General features: G+C 38.8%; 1 protein-coding gene across 1 annotated transcript in view; it reads left to right on the top strand.

Moving 5' to 3' along the window:
* LOC133536470 (phospholipid-transporting ATPase ID-like) overlaps positions 1–19993 on the top strand; it is a 118152-nt gene that overhangs the window by 76310 nt on the left and 21849 nt on the right. The window contains exons 1-15 of the mRNA XM_061877019.1: positions 634–911; positions 7060–7143; positions 7235–7293; positions 7359–7472; positions 9769–9867; positions 9991–10052; positions 12451–12523; positions 12685–12755; positions 12815–12897; positions 12966–13124; positions 15025–15113; positions 18244–18437; positions 18510–18718; positions 18788–18831; positions 19778–19943. Of these exons, the coding sequence (XP_061733003.1) occupies positions 7089–7143; positions 7235–7293; positions 7359–7472; positions 9769–9867; positions 9991–10052; positions 12451–12523; positions 12685–12755; positions 12815–12897; positions 12966–13124; positions 15025–15113; positions 18244–18437; positions 18510–18718; positions 18788–18831; positions 19778–19943 (1477 nt within the window). The 5' untranslated portion in view covers positions 634–911; positions 7060–7088. Of the gene's footprint in view, positions 912–7059; positions 7144–7234; positions 7294–7358; positions 7473–9768; positions 9868–9990; positions 10053–12450; positions 12524–12684; positions 12756–12814; positions 12898–12965; positions 13125–15024; positions 15114–18243; positions 18438–18509; positions 18719–18787; positions 18832–19777; positions 19944–19993 lie in introns of the transcript that reaches the window.

Genomic DNA, 19993 nt, shown 5'->3' with positions numbered 1-19993 from the left:
AGGGAGGTCAAAAGCGTCCATCATTGAGGAGTCCTCGGGGGACGCAGCGTCAAGGCCATTCGAGGGAGTCAAATCGTACATTAGGATTTTTGTTTTTCAACGACCAGACATTGCAATGGCTCGTCAGTCCTATTCGTCTATGCTGGCTCTTAAGTCCATTTTTTCCCTTTCAACCAGCTTTTCAATAATGTGATCAGTCTTGAGATTCAGTTCAGAAATCGCCCCAGTCTGTGATCCAACAGCCCGGCCTAAACCTTCCATTGCGACGAACAGCCTTTGGACAGTTGGCCAGTGATATAAGAGCATCCATTAAAAACAACTCTCCATAATCTAGCAACGGTTTGAAAGCAGTCAGAATCAGGCATCTCCTAAATTGTAAGGAAAAACAGGACATGTTTCTGAAGAAAAAAAAATTATTAATTAGAAATTTAGTCACAATATATATGATTTAAAAGACAAGTTCTCATAAATAACAATGCCCAAGTACGTAAAATAGAACTATTGTTTGAATGGACACCTGTCCAACCAATCCACACCCACCATGTTGGTTCTGATTGGCCAGAGCTGCTCATCTTTACCGTTGTTTTACTGCCCATCCAGTTTCACCAGCCAGGTCCAAAGATCACTTCATTGTTTATTCAAGCTCTCACCCGGGAGGCTCACAGGGACCACGGCTCTTTCATTTTGAACCTGAAACCTCGACTGGTGTCTCTTCTCTCACCGCCTACCCCACCCCGTGTAGGTTCCATCCAGCTGGGGGCCCCCGGCAGAAACCCGCCAGGCCTCCACCGACCGGGACCTGGCTAAAGTCTAAAAGTCCACGCGAAGGCCGACGGACGTGTTTCCTTCTTTAGACCATGTGTCTAAAAAAGTAGAAAGCAAGGGACCCATCAATCTTGGTTCTGTTTAAGGTATGTGTTCATTTAATCTTTCACCGTTCGTACCAATGATTAGATTTTAGGTCTGACCTGCTTTTGATTCACATTTTGTGAAAACTAATGGAAGAGATTACATTCTTTTTTTTAAAGATCCAATCGGGATTTGGATTTAAAGATGGATTTGAAACATTCACTGTTAAGACTAGTTAAACAGGAACATGTGTTGGGTTAAATTCATCTTACAGCTGCTTGTCTGGTTTTGACTTCCTCTTTCAGTGGGGTATTAATACAATTCACACAGCTTCAAATGGTGAAGGTAGATTAACATGGATGACTCTGACAAAAGCAAATCATATCACCTCTTAGAATCTTTGTGGTTATAGATTATCCCTCTGGGGTATGCCGAGGGTGCAAAGGGTTGACTAAGGAGTGGCTGTCGTTCATTTTTCCCCATAACAATGTTGCTCATTCATTTGTTTCTGACAATAGATATGGAATAGTCGTATTTTTGGTTTGCTTTAACTGTGAATGTTGTGGGACTGTATTAGAAATGTACCTCTGGACTTGCAAACCGGGACAGTGGCACCCCTTTTCGAATAGGGTGTGTTTTAACTCGAGTCGGATCACACTCTGCAGCCTCTAAACATTTTTACGGCGTTCTAGAGAGGAGAGTAGAACCGGTCGTCAAAGCTCAGCTTTAGAAGCAACAATGGAGTTTTTGTCCTGGATCTACTTTACACTTCTTGCCAGGGTGCTGGAGAGCATGGGAGTTTGCCCAACCGGTCCATATGTGCTTTATGGGCTTAGAAAAGACATTAGACCAGGCATTGGCAATTATTTTGACTCTTGGCGCCAAATTTTGAGAAAAAAATGTGCCGGTGGGCCGGTATATCTGATTTTTAAGAACACTAATACAAAACCTCACAGTACTGTCTGATTGACTGCTAAAAACGTTATGACAGACCGCCTTTAAAAAACGGAATGGAATTTTTGAATATTTTTACTGAATGAGACACCCAGAATGTACAAACCCTGTTTCAATATGAGTTGGGAAATTGTGTTAGATGTAAATATAAACGGAATACAATGATTTGCAAATCCTTTTCAACCCATATTCAGTTGAATGCACTACAAAGACAACATATTTGATGTTCAAACTCATAAACTTTTTTTTTTGTTGCAAATAATGATTAACTTAGAAGTTCATGGCTGCAACACGTGCCAAAGTAGTTGGGAAAGGGCATGTTCACCACTGTGTTAAATCACCTTTTCTTTTAAAGACACTCAATAAACATTTTGGGAACTGAGGAAACTAATTGTTGAAGCTTTGAAAGTGGAATTCTTTCTCATTCTTGTTTTATGTAGAGCTTCAGTCGTTCAACAGTCCGGGGTCTCCGCTGTCGTATTTTCCGCTTCATAATGCGGCACTCTTTTACTACGAAATCACGCTGTTGTAATACGTGGCTTGGCATTCTCTTGCTGAAATAAGCAGGGGCGTCCATGATAATGTTGCTTGGATGACAACATATGTTGCTCCAAAACCTGTGTGGACCATTCAGCATTAATGGTGCCGTCACAGATGTGTAAGTTACCCATGCCTTGGGCACTAATGCACCCCCATACCATCACACATGTTGGCTTTTGAACTTTGCGCCTATAACAATCCGGATGGTTATTTTCCTCTTTGTTCTGGAGGACACCACATTCCTCAGTTTCCAAATATAATTTGAAATGTGGACTCGTTAGACCACAGAACACTTTTCCACTTTGCAACAGTCCATCTTAGATGAGCTCGGGCCCAGCGAAGCCTGCGGCGTTCCTTGGTGTTGTTATAAATGGCTTTCTCTTTGCATAGTAGAGTTTTACCTTGCACTTACAGATGTAGCAACCAACTTTAGTTACTGACAGTGGTTTTATGAAGTGTTCCTGAGCCCATGTGGTGATATCCTTTACCCACCGATGTCGGTTTTTGATGCAGACCGCCTGAAGAATCAAAAGTCCGTAATATCATCGCTTATGTGAAGTGATTTCTCCAGATTCTCTGAACCTTTTGATGAATTTACGGACCCTAGATGGTAAAATCCCTAAATTCCTTGCAATAGCTGGTTGAGAAATGTTGTTCTAAAACTGTTCGACAATTTGCTTACAAATTGGTGTACCTCGTCCCAGCCTTGTTTGTGAATTACTTAGCATTTCATGGAAGCTGCTTTTATATGCAATCATGGCACCCACCTGTTCCCAATTAGCCTGCACACCTGTGGGATGTTCCAAATAAGTGTTTGATGACTATTTCTCAACTTTATCAGTATTTATTGCCACATTTCCCAACTTCTTTGTCACGTGTTGCTGGCTTCAAATTCTGAAGTGAATGATTATTTGCAAAAAAAAAAAAAGTTTATAAATTTGAACATCAAATATGTTGTCTTTGTAGCATATTCAACTGAATATGGGTTGAAAATGATTTGCAAATCATTGTATTTTGTTTATATTTACATCTAACACAATTTCCCAACTCATATGGAAACGGGGTTTGTACATGAAAATAAGGAATGTGAAATTTACAATATTAACTATGACCGATGAAACACTGAATATTGACAACATATGAACGGCACACCCCCTCTCCATCGATATATTTTACAATCAAGTAAAATGCAACAAACACAGTGAAATATGAACGTAAAGGGTAAAGAAAACCCCACCTACAATCTGATACATCTGATATACTCTCACTAATATTTAGAACTTTTTTGTACACATCTCCTTCCGCGTCTGTCCCTGACACCCGCATTTCAGGCTGGCACACTGGAAACACTTTGTGGAAACGCTCCCCACCCACACTGCTTAGGGCCTCGTCTGAGCTGCTCTGACTTAGATTACCATAATAAATAATTAGATGACTATAGTAACTAATTCGATTACCTTATCAACTAGTATATCATGCAAAAGCACAGATTCCAACCATTGAAACACTTTGTATAGTTCAAGACTTACGGTCATTAGAAAACATCACTGCATAGCTACAGTTTCGATCTTAAGGATCTAAAAAAAAATATTTGGGAATGTCTGGTGGGCCGGATTGAGACGCTTAACGCTTATCTGCATTAGACCATGTCCCTCTTGGTTACCTGAGTAGAGAGTTTAGGGAACGTTACTCTAACCCGCCTGGTCCCACCTCCTTCATTCCGACCGACGCTTGAACCGGGGTCAGCTTTTTAAGAGGGTGAGAGTGCTTGGCAACGAGCCACCAGCTCATTGTCCGACGTAAATGCCTATGGTGTTAGGAAGTGAGATTTAGACAGGTACTACCGTACAGCCATTACATGACTATTTGCCATCCGGTCCTTGGACAACCAGATCAGGAGTCTGCTTCGCATTGCTAACAGTAAATTCGAGCTGTTCAGGGTGAACATTGGCCTCTGCCAAGGCTGTCTTTTGTCACATGTTGTGGTCATAATTGTCACACGCACAATTTCTAAGCACGACCAAGAAAGTTAAGAAGGCTAATGCTTTAACACAAACTGCTAAAACAATTAAGGTATGCTGGGAATTTAAATGTGCAATCTGAAACATTTTTAATTTAGTAATGGTACCGTAAATGTTGGAGTATTTTTACATTTTCATTGTAAAGTCATGCGTTTTCTACGGATTATTACAATAGTCATTTCAAGTTACTGTATCTAATGTTTCTTGGTTTGCAGGAATCCACTGCATTTCATACTGTGATAAGCTATTTTTGATTTTACAATGTTGTACTGTTGCTATTTAACAATTGCTTGGTGACGGTCATTTTGTTACAGTATAGGAACACCAGGAGCAGCACTTGCTGGCTCTCGATCTGGTGCATTCCGATGGTCTTGAAAAGTCCAGCTGGAGAAACTCCCCGCTGGTAGTGGTGGTGTTGTTGTGTTTGTTGTCGAGGAAAATGGTTGTTGAACCGGGTGAAACCTCGGCTGCCAGTAGCTCAGGTTTGGGAGACTTTTGGCAGGTCTGTTGCCGTCTGGGGAGGAAGCTGCTAAATGGGGTGTGAAGTTCAGGGCTTCTACCAGCTTGCCAATATATGTGTGGCGGTAGGGGTGTGGTCAATATGACTTGGTATTTTTTGCTTAACAGTCAATGATGCATATATTTTCTTTAAAAAGGGCTAAAAATAGATACACACACATAAAAGATCGTCAAATTTTCCATATCAAGAAGCACAACGGTATGAAGTTGTTTAACCCCCAAGAGATGGGGTGAAGAACTGGTCATCCGGGAGGCACTCAGAGTAGAGCTATTGCTCCTTCATATCAAGTAAGAGCCAGTAGATGTTGCCTTGGCATGTAGTTCAGATGCCACCTGGCTTAACGCCTCCCTGATGAAGTGATCTGGGCATGCCCAGCTGAGAGAAGGCCTGGGGTAGACCCTAGAACAGGGGTCGGCAACCAGAAACGATGAAAGAGCCATATTGGACCAAAAATACAAGAAGAAAAACTGTCTGGAGCCACAAAAAATGAAAAGCATTTTATAACTGATATAATGAATAAATATATCTGTATGTATGTATATATATATATATATATATATATATATATATATATATATATAACCAGGATTCAATCGAACCCTAGGGATTCGGTGAGTCGATCTCAGGGGTTCGGCCGAGGTCAAAACACACCCGACTCTTCGTGTAAATACAAACTTCTCCCTGTTGGCATATTACGGATACGGCAACAGCTGATTGATTTGCAGGTGTGTAATTTGTTGTGAGTTTATGCACTGTCTTAGTTTTGTTGTTAGAACAAGGTGATGTTCATGCACGGTTGATTTTGTGCACCAGTAAAAAAAAAAAAATGGTAACACTTTAGTATAGGGACATATTCACCATTAATTAGTTGCTTATTAACATGCAAATTGGTAACATATTGGCTCTTAACTAGTCGTTAAGTACTAATTAATGCCTCATTCGGCGTGGCCTTATTACAACCCTAACCCTCTAACCCTGAACCTAACCCTAACCAAATAACTCAAAATTAAGTCTTTTTTTCTTAGAATATGTTCCTCATACTAAAGTGTTACCAAAAACATACAACTTTGTCTTGAATTTGAAAAATAAAAACATTTTATTTTTCACTAAAGAAGGGTTCGGTGAATGCGCATATGAATCTGGTGGGGTTCGGTACCTCCAACAAAGTTAAGAACCACTGGTGTATATACATATATATATATATATATATATATATATATATATATATATATATATATATATATATATATATATATTAGGGCTGTGAATCTTTGGGTGTCCCAGGATTCGATTCAATATCGATTCTTGGGGTCACGATTCAATAATATATCGATTTTTTTTGATTCGATTCTTGATTCAAAAATTATTTTTTTCCTTATTTAAAAGGATTCTGTATTCATTCAATACATAGGATTTCATCAGGATCTACCCCAGTCTGCTAACATGCTAAAAGAATAGTAGATTTAAAAAAAAAAAAAGCTTTTATAATTGTAAAGGACAATGTTTTATCAACTGATTGCAATAATGTAAATTTGTTTTAACTATTAAAAAAACCAAAAATATGACGTATTTTATCTTTGTGAAAATATTGGACACAGTGTGTTGTCAAGCTTATGAGATGTGATGCAAGTGTAAGCCACTGTGACACTTTTTTTTTATTTTTATAAATGTCTAATGATAATTTCAATGAGGGATTTTTAATCAGTGCTATGATGAAATTATAACTAATATTGATACTGTTGTTCATAATATTCATTTTTGTGTCACTACTTTTGGTTTGTTCTGTGTCGCGTTTGTATCTCCTCTCAATTGGTCTGTTTATTGCAGTTCTGAGTGTTGCTGGGTCAGGTTTGGTTTTGGAATTGGATTGCATTGTTATGGTATTGCTGTGTAGTGGTTTGTTGGATTGATTAAAAAAAAAAAAAAAACATTTTTAAATAAAATAAAAAAAAATCGATTTTTTTCAAAATCAGAATCAATTCTGAATCTCACAACGTAAACAATTCGATTCGTTTTCAAATCGATTTTTTCCCACACCCCTAATATATATATATATATATATATATATATATATATATATATATATATATATATATATATATATATATATATATATATATATATATATATATATATATATATATATGTATATATAAAGCTTCCTTCTTCCTCCAGGTGTGCAACATGAAGAAACAGAGCTAAAGATGGGATCTGTGTCGTCATACTTTGATCAGTTGTGTGGGCAGCAGCAGAAAAAGGGTGAATAATTAAACTTCTGGTTTTGATTCATTTGTGTTGGGTATAATATATATGCAGGGTTTTTATAGACAATTGTTTCTCCAACCCACAGAGGAACAGAGACTCTTGCAAGCCAATGACAGACCTTTCAACCTTTCCTACCACTATGCAGTGAGTCCAGGATACGGTACAAGTACCTAGGGAAAGTATATTTGTATTCATTCCGTTTGTTTTAGAATAACGCCATCAAGACGTCCAAATACAACATCTTCACCTTCTTGCCACTCAACCTCTTTGAGCAGTTCAGAAGGCTCGCCAATGGCTATTTCCTCTTCCTGTTTGTACTTCAGGTAGGTCTATTTACGCTGCTCTAAACATTAGGTACACCTGCACACTAATATGACCAAAGATAAAAATCAGGTAAATGTGTTAACAATGCCGGAACTGTGACAAACCGTCAGACTGGAACTCTCTAATAACTAAAGTTCCTTGGGTGAATAATGTAAACTCACTACACCGGTATGTTTTAGCGCTTTCATGGTGAGTTGACTGACAGATATAAGTAAGAACTTTACACTACTTTATATTACATTTGGCAACAGTGGAGGATGAATGTCACATAACAAAAAGATAGAGAAAAAGAAGAAGCTTATTGACTACGCTGTCGGCACAGACTACAAAGGCGGACACCTGCAAATTTCCAGGACTCATGCAGATCCCAAATACAGATCAGCAGGTAACAGAAGGTAACAAAAGTTGCTTTTGCATAATATTGCAAAACAAAACGGCAGATAATACGTCTTACTTTACACACACACCATAATGATACTCCTATGTTGAAGCACAGTACAATCCATCAAGCGGTGTGGCTTCATAGCTTATTAAAGTCCAACTAAAACATTTTGATAGATTTTTGAGCCCAGTGTGTAATGTTCTATATTCTCAATGGAATATGTAACATTTTGGTGTTGTTTACTTGAGTCATTTGGCAGTCTACACATATCTCTTATGTGTGACTGCATCATATTGCAGTCTACACGTATCTCTTACGTGTGACTGCCATCATATTGCAGTCTACACATATCTCTTATGTGTGACTGCATCATATTGCAGTCTACACGTATCTCTTACGTGTGACTGCCATCATATTGCAGTCCACGCCTAGCTCTTATGTGTGACTGCCATCTACTGGTCACACTTATCATTACACCATTTACCAAATAAAGTAGTTTCGAGGTCGGTAAGCAAAACCAGAATTATTCCGTACATTAAGCGCACCGGGTTATAAGGCACACTGTCGAGTTTTGAGGGGGGAAAAAGGATTTTAAGTGCGCCTTATCCAGAAAATACGGTAGTAGGTTGATGTGGTCACTAGAGCCATCTAGTAAATGCTTTTTAAGGTTACCCTAATCTCATCAATTTCAGCACTTCCTTTTTTTCTTTTTTTTTGTCCTGTCCAGCTTCTCAGGCAAATCATATAGTTGATGTAGATGCCCATATCGGATGTTCAGATTTACTTTACAAAAGAGAAGTGTAGGATACTTCTCTTGTTGCCTTTTTTGAATTGGACTTTATTAAATGTATTTATATTATCATTTGGTGCAACCGGGCCAGAGCAGGAGGGGGATAGAAAGAGAAAAAAAGGAAGACAGAGGGGGAAATTGTGGGGATAAGAGGGGGATTAGACAGAGAGACAAAAACAACAACAGCAAATACAACAATAACAACAACAACAATAGAACAACACCAGCACATACATAATATGTAAAAATATAATCATAAAAGTGATAGCAAATAAGCAGTTAGTGAAATAAATAATATAGTAATGACAATGAACATTTTTACACTAAAACTGGAGCAATACAAATACCAATAGAAAAAGCGCTATTGATCATGAACAAAACCACTAGTTTACCTCTATTATCAACAATAAAGTTGTTCAAATGCAACAATACGTATACATAATGATAGCTAGAAAGATAATAAAAAAAAAAAAAAATTAAAAAAAAAAAGGAATACCAAAAGATGAAAAGGGAAGAGAGAGAGGCAACCTATATTAATCTTGTAGATTGTTATAGTAACAATGGTTTAAGCTCTGTCAATTTCAGCACTTCTAATATTTATGACAAATATGTGAAAGTATGAATAATCATCTCAGATTTTATATTAAACTGTAGCTAATACAATTTCCATCAAAAGTATTATTTTTGCAATGCTGAGTCTATGATATTTCACCCTTTTGATTGTATTTCCACTTTATTTAAGGTTATGGTATTAGTTACAGGCATGTGAAATTTCAGCGAAAACATGGAATTCTGCATGGTACTCTTTGGAGTGGCTCAAAAGTATTTGGACAGACTGTAATTCCGCTAATTGGAAATAAAGTCCTCATTTTCATACTTAAATACAAAAATGTGTAGCTAATGGTTGCGTGAAGTCTCAGAATATAATAATTGATTGTTGTTTTGTTTAATGTCATTACTCTTCCTTTCGATTTTGTAGCTTTTTACTAAATATAATCAGCAAATATAGTCTCACAGTACTCATAGAGTATCTTTTATTCTCCATATTTACATCCTTAAATTATTCTGATGCAATGGACCCATCCAAAATGCAATGTGTGTGTGTGTGTGTGTTCTGTGACAGCTCATCCCGCAAATTTCTTCGCTTTCCTGGTTCACCACAGCCGTCCCTCTTCTTCTGGTCCTCTCCATAACAGCGGTCAAAGATGCTACTGATGACATCGTGAGCTGATAGCACCACACCATACAAGATAGTCATATTTTATGATCAACATTATGACGTAATAACTACATGCAAGTCTAATGAAGTAACTAATGCAGCTTTTTTGTGTCTTGCCTTCAACAGAACAGACACAAAAGTGACAAACAGGTGAATAACCGCAAAGTGAACGTCCTCATCGACGGACAGTGAGTCATTTCACTTTTTTTTTTCCTCAATAGTGTATTTTTTTTCATTGCATAATAAATAATGAGTATGAGCCATCTATGCATAGCATGCAGTAGTTTGTACTAAACCCAAAACCAGTGAAGTTGGCATGTTGTGTAAATGGTGAATAAAAAGAAAATACAATGATTTGCAAAATATTTTTCAACTTATATTCAATTGAATAGACTGCAAAGACAAGATACTTAACGTTCGAACTGAGAAACTTTTTTTTTTTTTGCATAAAATCATTAACTTAGAATTTAACGCCAGCAAATATTGCAAAAAAGTTGACACAGGGGCATTTTTACCAGTGTGTTACATGGCCTTTCCTTTTAACAACACTCAGTAAAGGTTTGGGAACTAAGGAGACACATTTTTGAAGTAGAATTTTTTCCCATTCTTGCTTGACGTACAGTTTAAGTTGTTCAACAGTCCGGGGTATCCGTTGTGGTATTTAAGGCTTCATAACGCGCCACATATTTTTAATGGGAGACAGGTCTGGACTAAAGGCAGGCCAGTATAGTACCCAGCACTCTTTTACTACGAAGCCACGCTGTCGTAACACGTGGCTTGGCATTGTCTTGCTGAAATAAGCAGGTGCGTCCATGATAACGTTGCTTGGGTGGCAACATACTGTATGTTGCTCCAAAAGCTGTATGTACCTTTCAGCATTTATGGTGCCTTCACAAATTTGTAAGTTACCCATGCCTTGGGCACTAATACACACTCCATACCATCACATATTCTGATTTTCAACTATGCGCCTATAACAGTCCGGTTGGTTCTTTTCCTCTTTGGTCTGGAGGACACAACGTCGACAGTTTCCAAAAACAAATTGAAATGTGGACTCGTCAGACCACAAAACACTTTTCCTCTTTGCATCAGTCCATCTTAGATAAGCTCGGGCCTAGCGAAGCCGGCGGCGTTACCGGGTGTTGTTGATAAATGACTTTCGCTTTGCATAGAAGAGTTTTAACTTGCACTTACAAATGTAGCGACAAACTGTAATTACTGACAGTGTTTTTTTTAAGTGTTCCTGAGCCCATGTGGTGATATCCTTTATACACTGATGTCGCTTTTTGATGCAGTGCCACCTGAGAGATCGAAGGTCACGGGCATTTTATGTCTTGCCGCTGTTATTTCTCCAGATTCTTTGAACGTTTTGATTATATTACATACCGGGCATGGTGTAGTGGGTAGAGCGGCCGTGCCAGAAACCTGAGGGTTGCAGGTTCGCTTCCCACCTATTGACAACAAAAATCGCTGCCGTTGTGTCCTTGGGCAGGACACTTCACCCTTTGCCCCCGGTGCCGCTCACACTGGTGAATGAATGATGAATGAATGATTGGTGGTGGTCGGAGGGGCCGTAGGCGCAAACTGGCAGCCACGCTTCCGTCAGTCTACCCCAGGGCAGCTGTGGCTACAGATGTAGCTTACCACCACCAGGTGTGAATGAATGATGGGTTCCCACTTCACTGTGAGCGCTTCGAGTATCTAACAATAGAAAAGCGCGATATAAATCAAATCCATTATTATTATTATACCGTAGATGGTGAAATCCCTAAGTTCCTTGCTATAGCTGGTTGAGAAATGTTGTTCTTAAACTGTTCGATAATTTGCTCGCGCATTTGTTGAGAAAGTGGGGAGCCTCGCCCCATCCTCGTTTGTGAATGACTGAGCATTTCATGGAAGTTGCTTTTATACCCAATCATGGCACCCACCTGTTCCCTATTAGCCTGTTCACCTGTGGGATGTTCCAAATAAGTTTTTGATGAGCATTCCTCAACTTTCTCACTCTTTTTTGCCACTTGTGCCAGCTTTTTCGAAACATGTTGCAAGCATCAAATTCCAAATGAGCTAATATTTCCAAAAAATAAGAACGTTTTCCAGTTCGAACATTAAATACCTTGTCTTTGCAGTCTATTCAATTGAATATAAGTTGAAAAGGATTTGCAAATCATTGTATTCTTTTTTTGTTTACCATTTATACAACGTGACAACTTCACTGCTTTTGGGTTTTGTAATTTGATGTAGTGCAAAGCTGTCTTTTTTTTTTAAACGACCCATGCACCTGGGGATAAGTTGATTGGCAACACTAAATTGGCCCTAGTGTGTGAATGTGAGTGTGAATGTTGTCTGTCTATCTGTGTTGGCCCTGCGACGAGGTGGTGACTTGTCCAGGGTGTACCCCGCCTTCCGCCCGATTGTAGCTGAGATAGGCGCCAGCGCCCCCCGCGACCCCGAAAGGGAATAAGCGGTAGAAAATGGATGGATGGATGGACAACGTGACAACTTCACTGCTTTTGGGTTTTGTAATTTGATGTAGTGCAAAGCTGTCTTTTTTTTTAAACGACTATGCTTTGTTTTTCATTCTGGCAGGCTTCAGAGTGAAAAATGGATGAATGTTCAAGTTGGAGATGTCATTAAACTAGAAAATAATCAGTTTGTCACAGTAAGTACAACAACATTGACATGTAACTTTTTGTCGCAATGCCTTCTAATTGTTGTCTAAATCTGATGATTCCTGGTGAGCTCAAATCATGATCAAGTTTCCTTAATGTTATTTATTTTTTATATAGTTTTATTCCACCTAATGTCAAACCATATTTCCAGGCAGACCTTCTTTTGCTCTCCAGCAGCGAGCCTCTCAATCTGGTCTACGTTGAAACAGCAGAACTAGACGGGTATGACCCCATATTATTTCCTGCTTCTTTCCGTTATCATGTCTTCGTGATCTTTTTAGTGAAACCAACCTGAAAGTGAAACAGGCTCTGACTGTCACTGGAGAGCTGGGGGGAAGCATCGAAGCCCTGGCCAACTTCAACGGTGCGACCCAAATGTTATTTGGGATTACACTTTTGACAATATGTAAATATTGTATCTGTTTCTTTCAGGTGAAGTAAGATGTGAACCTCCAAACAACCGTCTTGACAAATTTAAAGGCACACTAACAGTGGATGGACAAATGTACTCTTTGGACAACGACAAAGTGCTTTTACGAGGATGCACTCTGAGAAACACGGATTGGTGCTTTGGACTGGTTATCTTTGGAGGTAAACTTAAAACCGCCGTCTACTATTGACACCTCTATTCACCCATGGCAGGGCGTGATGTGACAGGTGGTGACAGTACACCTACTTTGAGACAAGAGCTATATTGATGCATTCTTAGTTATGGTTTAAAGCAGGGATGTCCAAACTTTTTCCACTTAGGGCCGCAGACTGAAAAATCAAAGCAAGCGGGGGCCATTTTGACATAAAAAAAAAACAAAAACAATTCAATATATTTCTAAAAAAATATACATTTCTGCCTCCACTCAAGCTTGATCCCGGGGACCCCAAAGGGTTTTGGCCCAAAAAAATATTAAAAATGTGTCATTATTCATTATTATTTTGTTTTATTATTGTTCAAGTTTTAAATCTCCATATCAACATTAGGTCTATTTGTCAATATAATGATTTTAAAGATTTAAGTTGTATGCTCTTTTTGTCAAGGAAAACCCTGTTTTTTGATGGAAAAAAAACACAAAATATGCAATATTATCACCCAATATTATTATATAATAATTGGAACCTTAAAAAAGTCAATAACTAATAACACCATTGATTTTAATTCATTAGTATTTTTTGAGCAATGACACTTAAAAACAAATCACACTAAAATGGGAAGGACTTTAATGAGGGTCGTACTCATTAGAGTGTTAAAAAATAAATTATAAATTTTTTTACTCTTTACTTTTAACATAATAATCTCGAGATCAACTTCAGATCTATCCGTCAATTATAAGTTTTATTGTTGTTTATGTTTTTTGTTTGTTCATTTTAGGCCCTTCTTTAAAAAAACAGCTCAGTTGTATCTATGGCAAACACAAAATATGCAACATTTTCCCCCAAAAATATCTCAAAGTGGAAAATTTAACGTGACGTAATTGGAGCCTTGAATAAGTTAATTATTCATAATGACATTGATTTTGATTCATTATTATTTTTCAAAGAAAGAAACAGCCTGCATGGCAGTTGCGTGTTATTAGAGTAAACATTGCAACATTTTCTTCTTACATTTCACCCGTTTGCTCCTACTTTTTTACATTTAAAAAATGTTTCAATCATATTTTTAAAATGTGCCGTGGGGCCTTTAAAAAATTACCTACGGGCCGCACTTTGGACACCACTGGTTTAAAGTCATATCCAACAATTGCAACAACGACTTTTTACTGTCAACTGAGTTTTGTTTTTTAATGATTTCTGCTGGAAATGCATTTTTTCAACGCAAAAAATGTGCCTTGGCTCAAAAAAAGGTTGAAAAACACTGCTCGACGCAACTCTGCCGTCCCTGGGTCGACCTCTTGAGGTTAAGTAGTGTCGAAGGCTCATGGAAATGTGAGCTTGCACAAATTGTCCTGCCACAACTCTCGCCTCTTCATGTGCATAGAATGAAACAAACGTGGCAGGATTTTTTTGTATATGTGCGTCATTGGTTGTAACTACATCACTATTATGTCAAATAAGGAGATAGACGTTATGTAAGATTGTACAGTACCAATATAATGCCGAGTATTCCCACCCCACCCCCCACCCATTTTCTGCCGCTTATTCCCGTTCGGGGTCGCGGGGGGCGCTGGCGCCTATCTCAGCTACAATCGGGCGGAAGGTGGGGTACACCCTGGACAAGTCGCCACCTCATCGCAGGGCCAACACAGATAGACAGACAACATTCACACTCACATTCACTCACTAGGGCCAATTTAGTGTTGCCAATCAACCTATCCCCAGGTGCATGTCTTTGGAAGTGGGAGGAAGCCGGAGTACCCGGAGGGAACCCACGCATTCACGGGGAGTATTCCTTTTGAAAAAATATACAAATCAAAATCTCCTTTTGTGTAACTGCAAGTCCATTAGGGAAAAATGTTTTGCAATATTTTATATGATTAAAAGCTGGGTCAATTATTTGCAGGTCCTGACACCAAGCTGATGCAAAACAGCGGAAAGACGACATTTAAACGGACCAGCATTGATCACCTGATGAATGTCTTGGTGCTTTGTGTAAGTTGTGATCACACTGGATGCACGTAAAAATATGACATGATGATTTGTTGATTATACAACTGTGATAAGGTTGCGGACTTAGAGCCTGATCTACTAAGATCTAAATGACTAGTGCCAAACAGCGTGTGTAAGCAATAAAATGTACTATTAGCGGGCTCGTTTCGGTTGACCTACATTGATAACAAATACAAAAGTGGTGCACACTGCCATATTTAAATGAGGTTTTTGCATGTTTGTCACCGTGTTCTCTAACTTGTAGTGTTTTGCAATCTCATTGAACATGCAGCACACATCGACACCATATTTTTTGGACCATAGGGCGCACCGGATTAAAAGGCCCATGAGCAGGTGTATTTTCATTAAAAAGATGCACTGTATTATAAGGCGCATTAAAGGGGTCATATTATGATTTTTTTCTAAATGTAAAAGACTTCCTTGTGGTCTACATCAGTGGTCCCCAACCACCGGGCACCGGGCCGCACAAGAAATAAAAAAAAAAGAAAAAGAAATGTTTTGGGGTTTTTTAAATTATTAAATCAACATAAAAACACACAATATATACATTATATATCAATATAGATCAATACAGTCTGCTGGGATACAGTCCGTAAGCACACATGATTGTATTTCTTTATGAAAAAAAAGCCACAACAGGTCCGTGGGACAAATTTTCAAGCGTTGACCGGTCCGCAGCTACAAAAACGTTAGGGACCACTGGTCTACACAACATGTAATGGTGGTTCTTTGGTCGAAATGTTGCATAAATTATGCTTTACACATCATTTTAAAATAGCTTTCTGACAGTCGCTTCAGAATGCGCCGTTTTGTGGGCAGTCTTATTTACGTGCCTCCACTTCGACAGCGTCTTCTCCCCGTCATCTTTGTTGTAGCGGGAGTGGAAGAAGTGTCAAAAGATGGCGCTAACTGTTTTAATGACTTTCAGATTTTACTTCAATCAATAACCGAGCAGCATCTCCTTATCTATGACTCACTAGTGCAACAACAATGCCCGAAATGTGTCCCGTGAAAAACCGTCAGACCGGGAACTCTGTACTAACTAAAGTTCCTTGGGTGAATAATGTAAACTCACTACACCGGTATGTTTTAGTGCTTTCATGGCGGATTTACTGACAGATATAAGTAAGAACTTTACACAACTTTATATTAGAAATGACAACAGTGGAAGATGAATGCCTTATCAGAAGGTAGAGAAAAAGAAGAAGTTTATCGACAATGGACTACAAAGGCGGAAGCGCTCAAATTTTCAGGACTTAAGCAGATCCCAAATACACATCAGCAGGTACCAGAAGTTTACAAAAGTTGGTTTTGCATAATATTGCGAAACAAAGCGCCAGCTAATATGGCTGCTAGTAGGTGCCATGTTGCGGTCCTTATACACACACACCATAGTGATACGCTGACAATCCAACAAGCGGTGTGACTTCATAGCTTACAGAAGTCGTACTAAAAACATTTTGACCGATTTTTGTGGGCCGTGTGTAATGTTTTATATTCTCAATGGAACATTTAAAGTTGGGTTTTCTTTTACTGGCGTCATTTTGCAGTTTACACATATCTCTTATGTGTGACTGCCATCTACTGGTCACACTTATTATTGTAACAAATAACATAGCTTCAAGGTTGGTTAGCACAACCAGAATTATGCTGTGCATTAGGCATACCGGGTAAGCACTGATTTTTGAGTAAATGAAAGGATTTTTAGTGCACCTTATAGTCCATAAAATACGGTATTTTGTATCACCAACATTATTTTCTTTTTAGGCATGTATACTGTATACTGTATATATATATATATATATATATATATATATATATATATATATATATATGGACAGTTTTTTTTATTCATTATTAATTTTAACTTGTCAGCTTTTTGTCATTTATTAATGCTTGTATCTCTATTTTTACATTTTGATAGAGGGAGGTATTTTTTCAAATGATTTATTTATGTTTTTAAATTATGTACATTTACATGTACATGTAGATGTTGTATCAGGACAGATCTATTAAGATTTTGAGCAGAAATATGTCATATAGGAATTAATTATACACAATAAAACATTAACAAAATGATGTGTCACATGAAAGTCATTTGAAGTAATACCTTTGCGACATGAAAAAAACCCAAGTAATTAAAAAAAAATCTGGCGTTTACTTTTTGTTATTAAAATAAAACACAAAGCAGTTTGGCTAATAAAGATGAAGTCTAATAAACAAGCTTTGTTCTACTCTAACACTTCCTTGTGCACCTCCAGTGCAACAGTTTGGCTAACAGAAATAGAGGAGTGACACCTCTCACATAGAATACACAATTTTCACAGCCTGCGTTCATTTCTATGAGATTACAAAACATTTTAGCTAATATTGATGTTATTTGAACACTGATACAGTTTGCAGTTAAATAAATGACGAGTGATCATCCCAGTAAACAAACTAAAGACTTTCTAAACAAGTTGTGACGACGTTCACAACACATCCCCTGCTGCATGTTTCCTCACCTCATTAACTCTCAGTCACAACAGCTGATGGACGCTGTGTTGAGAAAATAAAAGCAACATCAAATAGTTTTCTCCTTTGCTGTTTACTTTTAGTGTGGGGACAATATTGTCCACACCTGTCTCCCTCTAAACACAGCAGTACGATCTTAAACACACCCCAGGAGGCGAGGGGAAAATTACGTTAAACCAAGCGCTTTGCTCCGTTTACTCCGAGGGCTTATCTCTGGAGCAAAGTCCGTGTAGATTTTCCACCAAACGACGCTAGTGCGCCTGCGCCTGACTTCCTGTTGCCTAAAATGCTTTAATGAATGAAGGTTTTTCTGTAATTAAAAAATATATATTACTAACCGTCGGGAATTTTATGGCAAATTATCATTATACCGTTTACCGTTACATCCTTTGCCATTAAAAAGTATAAGTTCAATGGCGGTCACGGCATGTTCTTGCCGTCGATGTTGCTCATTTTTTTTAGCCCTGATACCATGCCATTACCTGTTGCAGGTGCATCTTAATTGTCCCATGGGTGTGCAGGTCACCTATTGAACAGTTCTTGATAGCAGATGTTACAAAAGTCGACAAGGATCAAATTATTTTCTTTGACCAATCAGATATTTGGCTTCCTGGCATCAATGTGCTCCGTTCTGACCATTGGCAACGCAATCTGGGAAATTATGGAGGGCTCGGCGTTCACCGTATTCCTCCCTCGAGAAAACGGCGTCGACGCCCCTCTCTCGTCATTTCTCACCTTCTGGTCCTACGTCATCGTCCTCAACACCGTGGTGCCTATATCCCTCTATGTCAGGTGTGTACTCCGGCACATAATCCGTGGCACCACTTTTCATCGTTTTCTCACATGGGACTCTGATGTGTGAAGTGTGGAGATTATCCGTCTGGGGAATAGTTTCTACATCAACTGGGACAGGAAGATGTATTACCCCAAGTGTGACACTCCCGCCCAGGCCAGGACCACCACTCTGAACGAGGAGCTGGGTCAGATCAAATACATCTTCAGTGACAAGACGGGCACCCTGACGCAGAACATCATGACCTTCAATAAGTGCTCCATCAATGGCAACAATTATGGTGAGCAGATCCCTAAAAACTAGGAAGATAAATGAATAGTATCCTGTATAATGTATATGTTTTTTCCAGGTGAACTGTTTGACTTTTCGGGACAAAGGATGGAAATAACAGAGGTGAGATATGTGACTTTTTCCTCACCGGTTACATCATTAAAGGCCTACTGAAAGCCACTACTACAGACCACGCAGTCTGATAGTTTATATATCAATGATGAAATATTAACATTGCAACACATGCCAATACGGCCTTTTTAGTTTACTGAATTGCAATTTAAAATTTCCCGCAAAGTATCCTGTTGAAAACGTCGCGGTATGATGACGCGTGCGTTTGACGTCACCGGTTGTGGCTGACATTTTTTTCCAGCCCGATTCAAGCTATAAGTAGTCTGCTTTAATCGCATAATTACACAGTATTCTGGACATCTTTTGCAATTTGTTCAATTAATAAAAGAGAAGTCAAAGTAGAACGATGTAGGTGGGAAGCGGTGTATTGCAGCTGCCTTTAGCAACACAAACACAGCCGGTGTTTCATTGTTTACATTCCCGAAGGTGAAGCTTTACTATGGAACAGAACGGTCAAGCAAACATGGTTCCCGACCACATGTCAACCGGCAGGTTTCGGTGAGAAAATTGTGGTAATAAGTCGGCTCTTACCGTAGACATGAGCGGAGCTTGCGTCCTCCTGCAGCTGCCGACTCTCTTACCTCCTCCCACCGAAGACACTGGCGGTCACCACACCCTATGGCCACACCCCTCCGACTTTCAGGTACCATTAAATCTCACTAAAACACAGAGGTGATCAATCCTGATGTTGATATCATTGATATCTCGTGTGGTATCGGTACACAAACCAAACAGAAATAATATCAGTATTTTTATTCTTTTTTTGAAGCATGCAGTGTCGTGTGTGGTTCCTCACAAAGACATTTGTTTTGATGTCCGGTCTAGTAGCTCTATCTTATTTGCCTAGGGAGGTGTGCCTAAAGTTGTGGCCTATGAGTGTATTTTTGTGTTCTAAAACGTGTTCTAAGCCCCTCTCTTTGCTTCTTTCTCTCTGTAGAAAACACCAAGGGTCGACTTCTCGTGGAACCAGCTGGCCGATCCAAAGTTCGTTTTCCACGACCACAGTCTGGTAGAAACTATTAAGGAGGGCAACATGGAGGCTCAAGCCTTCTTCCGTTTACTGGCTTTGTGCCACACTGTGATGCCGGAGGAAAAGAAAGAGGGTGAGTCTATTCTTCATCACTGCAATGAGTTCGCTTGTTAATACGAAAAC

The sequence above is a fragment of the Nerophis ophidion genome, linkage group LG17 (genome assembly GCF_033978795.1).
Source record: "Nerophis ophidion isolate RoL-2023_Sa linkage group LG17, RoL_Noph_v1.0, whole genome shotgun sequence".
Lineage (NCBI taxonomy): Eukaryota > Metazoa > Chordata > Actinopteri > Syngnathiformes > Syngnathidae > Nerophis > Nerophis ophidion.
This window is presented reverse-complemented; position numbering and strand designations above follow the sequence as displayed.